Here is a 5,146-nt window from a genome sequence, read left to right on the forward strand (position 1 = left end):
CTATAACTAAAGCTGCATTACAACCATCCCATTCAAGACTTATGTTGCATGAATTCCTGTACTAAAATAATGAATTACTTGATGTTTAACTTATTTTGTGATTTTACTTCCCTTATAATTATCGCTACATCCAAACTGACATAACAATCTTGATTAGTTCACAAATTTCTCCTTCCAAGCACTTGTTGTACAATCACTTGTACCATAATCTTCTTGAAATCTATTATCACGACCTCACTTGCGCCCACACACAAACATATAGCAATCATACTTCGACCACACACTTTTTCTTCAAGATTACTTCTTGTACCCATCTCCTTCAAAATTACCATTGCTTGCATCATAATTATCACAACTTTCACATATAAGATAATTTCATTTACATCCTAATAATCTCTCCATGACCCACAATGAGCCTTGTATGCCATTGAAAGTTTTTTTTTTCTTTCTGGGAGTACAATATTGCTTGTGGCTCATTAAAACAATAAAATTCTACCTCATAAATAAACATTATTTCAATTAGTTGTTTTGCCACAAAACTCATATTATATCAAAACTAAATTAGGCATGCTAATAAAAACTCTATTGAAATAGAAACATCTTACAATTTTCACATTCTAATAGAATCACCTAAAAATGATACTCATTATACTTTTATAGATTTAAACTATATATGCATGCGAAAATACTCTTTTTCAAAAAAAAAAAAAAAAGAAAAAAAAAAGTCTTTTTTTAGTATATGTGATATATATCAACTCTAAAAGGTTTAACACGACGACCAACTAAAAACACTCTAAGAGGGCAAATTTCCTTTCAAACTATAACAAAAAGTTATAAAGAAATTCTTTAATTTAAAGCATATTAGTTGGAAAAAAAAATATAGATTATCAAAATGTTAGATTTGAACTCTCATCTTGTCCCGAAGAGAAAAATATTAAAACAAAAAACAAAGTAAAAAAAGAAGGTGCTTTCAATGTGTGTGGCTTCTTAATCTAATATAAGAAAAAATGAGCACGTCAGCTCCCATGTATATTTTTCATATCATATTTCCCATAAATATGTAACAGCAATCATTGGGCTGACCAGCTAGAAAATAAAATAAAAAAATGAATAATATTGCTGATTGAATAATAAAATATTTAATTATTATTTGTATTAATCTTAAATTATAAATAAAAAAAGTACCCGATTTGTTGGGAAAAAAATATTACGTGCGACAAACAAACGACATATCTAGACTACTATATCAACAACCTTTCCTGACAGTTATCCTAACGTGCAGTCACCACACATAATATTTCTAAACTTATTAAACGTGGCTTTTGCTTCTTTAATACAGAAGGAAACATATGAAAAAACTTATTAAATGTGCATACTTATGATTGATAGCTGCTATAAATAAGAAAGAAAAGCTTCAAAAAGAGATTTTAGTTTAACAAGAAATTGGAAGAGGTCCTGAAAAATGATTTTCGACATATCGGACTCGAAAATTTCACAAATATTCAAAATAAACCTCATTTAAATTACATTTATTTGTGACTAAATAAAATTTTTCTAAGAGATTACATTATTTCGCACATTTAAAAATCAAATTCAAACATTTATTTACTTGCCTTAACAAACAAAACAAACATAAGCTATTGCCTTTGACAGTTATATTAGCCCAACTCAGAGTATAGGTAACTTTTTCTATAAAAAAACAGAAGCTTTTATCTTCTCACAGCTGCCCTTGAAATTCATGTAGATCAGAGAGGATCAAATACAACTAAACAAATAAAATGATATCCCAATTATAGGGAATGCTATTATTTCGCACAAGAAAAAAAAATAATAAACATGAACTATATATATAAATAGTAGACGTCCCAACGTAATATTTTCTACATCTATGGAGACAAGTTTGGCGCTGCACTTTCTCCATTCTCTGAGGCATTGCTATGCTGATGTTGTTGAGTAGATATTGAACAATGTGGAACAGTCTCAGAATTCCTAAAATCCATCATCAACGAATCGAGCATAGAAGGATCATGAAAACAAGAAATTGATTGATTCAGTTGTTCATCACCTGAAATCGTCATCGACGTCGACGCTGCCGCCCCACTTTCTGCCACTTTTTTCTCTGGCACAATATCCACCAAGAAATCAAACGCCTGATGCTTTGCAATTTCTAAAGAGATGTCCCCCCTCTGCAATGTTTTTCGCTTTTCTCGATCAACCTGACACCAAGAGCCGTGGGTCAGCTCGAGGATGAAAAGTTCGCATGCTTTCGAAAAGAGCGGCGGCACCTCGGCGGCGATCATCTTGACATCTTCGTCGGATTTCATGATCTTTTTGATCCTGGCGAGAGGGAGGCTGTGGTTCTTGATGTTCTTGCCTATATTGATATCCTGGATTAGATTTACCCAGAAGGACTGGTGCCTCAAGTCGTGCTGCGCCAACTGTGGTTGCTGAACTTGCGGGGGAATTTGATATGGTGGAGGGAAGTGATAGGGAAACTGCTTAGGTAGGGCATTTGTCTGCAATTGTGGATTGGTGCCTATTATTAGGTTTGTTGGGGGTCTATTGGTGACTAGCGGCAATTGAAGTGAATCCATGGCGGTCTGCTGTTCCTGCTCGGTGCCATTCTGCATGATGATTTAAACAAACAATCAATATAATGCGGTATAAAATGATTTCTGTGTTTGTTTAAGAAATCAGAAGGATATGGGATCTTTATCGTGTAGTATAACGCTATTTTTTGTACATCAAACCTTTGCAGATTTTGGTTTATAACCTCCTCATTTGCATCAATGTTACATTTGGTGACGCATTAAAAAACAGAACAATTAACAAATCTTGATAGAAAACATGCTTAAAATAATATCTCATTCAAAAAGTAGTTTGCTGTTCCTGATTAGATGATGTGGTCAACCAATGGGTGACCTTAATCCTTATGTGTAGCTTCTGGGTTCAAACATGATTTGAATACTTTGTATTTTGCCCAACTTTGGAACTCTACTATCCACATTTCCAAACAAATAATAATCATGAAATGAATTTGAAAATTTTGATGAGTCAAATACATCAAAGATCGATAAAAAAATAGGCGCTTACATCCATACCACACATTATTTTGTGTTTAACCATCCCGGTTCTACGCAGAAACGGTTCAAAGATCGGAAGTTAATGGTTGAATCACTCCAACCACTTTTTTAAAATATCACCATCACCACTTTTTTAAAAGTGAAATATACATTGTTCATATGACACAAGATCTTATAATCATTAATATCAAACTTTGGCGGTTATATATGTAAATACATAAGGATTTCTCAATCTCGAGGAATAAAAACAGTATGAATAATTAGGCCCAACCTGGCATATTAAAAACCAACTTCCAAAACAATATTCATCTAAATCGCCAATTTGGAAGTACCTCCTCGAGCAACAACTTGGAGGTCTTATTGTTGCCAATGGCATTGAACTTTCTCAACATTCTCTCCAACTTCGGTGTCAGTCCTCCCTCTTTGCTCAGGATGATCGAACAATTGGATTTGGGGGAGCGACTGAAGAAAATATAGGATATGAGATTGGAGGGTTGAGAAATGCTATAACCTTAGCGGGAAAGGAGGAGAAAGATTGGCATGGAAGCCTTTGTTGCTGTTTATTTATATATAGTTGAACGTGTGACCCACATTTCTTTTCCCAAAATAAAAGAGTCGGGAGAGTTTGACGGACAGGAGAAGCCGGAGGCCAACTGAATGAATTTAATTTTTTTTAAATGAATTAAAATTATTAAAATATAAAACATTCGTTAATTAAAAAAGTTTTAAAACATTTGCATTGGCTAATTAGTTAGTCTTTATATTTGGATAAATTATAATATATTTAATTCAAAAATATGAGAAAAACTTATCAAACTAATTTAGAATGAAAAATGTTCTTACGATTTTATCTATAAAAATTAAAAGAAAAATCTCAATTTTTCCAACACAACACTCTAATTACTGTTTTGTCAGATAGAATATAAGAATTATCTTATTATTTAAGAATAATTATTTCGGTTGTAATTAAATTGTTTTGCTTGAAATTATCCTCTATATGATTTTTCTTTTTAATGGCCTGAATGTTCATTTGCTGTTGGATCTCAAATAACCTTGAATGAATGCTTGATAGTTTTGAATGTCTAAAAAATGTGACGCCTGTTTTTGCCTTATTAACTTGTTACTTTTCATAGATTTTAGAGAGTAAAGATATCAATTTGAGAATTGAGATTAGAGTTGTGAATTGAGCTCAATGTTTCTTGATCACTCCAAAATTGATTTGAATTTTGGCTCAGATTGTGATCCGATATAAATAAATTAGCTGAGCTAGGAGACCGAAGTTTTTTTGAGTAGATTTCATGCCGATCACAGCTCTGCTCGAAGTTAGATCATTAACATCCCTAGTGATGTTAGGTCTGTGAATTTAGCGAATTTAGCTCGAATGTCGTTAATCGCTCGAAAATTGATTCAAATTTTGGCTTGAATCGAGATTGAATAAAAATAAATAAACCGAGCAGCGAGCCAAAATTTTTTATTGATTTTTTTTTTCGAGCTGATTTTGAGCCAATCTGAGCTCTGCTCAAAATTAGATCGTTAACAGACTTAATTGAGATACACTAACGATAAAATTAATTTTCAGCCCAAGAGTTAAGGGGTCGTTTGGAATCATTTTTGTGTCTTATTTTCAATTTATTTAATTTATGTTTTTAATTTAAAATAAATTAAGTTTCACTATTTGATTAAAATATAATTTTTCTTAAAAGTATTAAAAAAATAAAAATTGTTTGATTGTTTTAGAAAAACAAGTTAGTTTATTTTTAGAAATAAAAAATAAAAAAATGTAAAAAACATTATAATAAATATATTTTTAAAACAAAAAAAAATGTAAAACTAAAAAATAAATTGATCTCAAATAACCCTAAGCTTTTTTACTTTAATTTACTGTGAAACTACTCTGCATTTTTGACAATCTTCTTCGTGAGCTACTTGTACATTAGAAACACATCTGCATGAATCTCGGGGAGATCCAACAAATAGAAGGATAAAAATACGACTAAGAAGGGCCAAAAAGAGCATAACTTTGGTCATGTTGCACTCATTGTCACCCCTAAATCAATTTATGC

At 31.7% G+C, this 5,146-nt stretch overlaps 1 protein-coding gene across 3 annotated transcripts; it reads right to left on the reverse strand.

The window, feature by feature from the left end:
* Positions 1 to 1,868: 1,868 nt before the first annotated feature.
* Positions 1,869 to 3,604, reverse strand: LOC110018591 (nuclear transcription factor Y subunit C-2-like). 3 transcript variants are annotated; one of them, XM_020715943.1, is made up of 3 exons: positions 3,416 to 3,604; positions 2,286 to 2,624; positions 1,869 to 2,216 (listed from the first exon to the last, which is right to left on the reverse strand). In XM_020715943.1, exons 1-3 carry the CDS (start codon positions 3,473 to 3,475, stop codon positions 1,887 to 1,889), a joined length of 729 nt encoding a protein of 242 aa, XP_020571602.1. In that variant the 5' UTR covers positions 3,476 to 3,604; the 3' UTR covers positions 1,869 to 1,886. The 3 variants fall into 3 exon arrangements, with proteins under 3 accessions (XP_020571602.1, XP_020571601.1, XP_020571603.1); XM_020715942.1 differs by having other exon boundaries at positions 1,869 to 2,624; XM_020715944.1 differs by lacking the exon at positions 3,416 to 3,604 and adding an exon at positions 2,751 to 2,823 and having other exon boundaries at positions 1,869 to 2,624.
* Positions 3,605 to 5,146: the final 1,542 nt, after the last annotated feature.

The sequence above is a fragment of the Phalaenopsis equestris genome, unplaced genomic scaffold (assembly GCF_001263595.1).
Source record: "Phalaenopsis equestris unplaced genomic scaffold, ASM126359v1 Scaffold000025, whole genome shotgun sequence".
Taxonomy (NCBI): domain Eukaryota; kingdom Viridiplantae; phylum Streptophyta; class Magnoliopsida; order Asparagales; family Orchidaceae; genus Phalaenopsis; species Phalaenopsis equestris.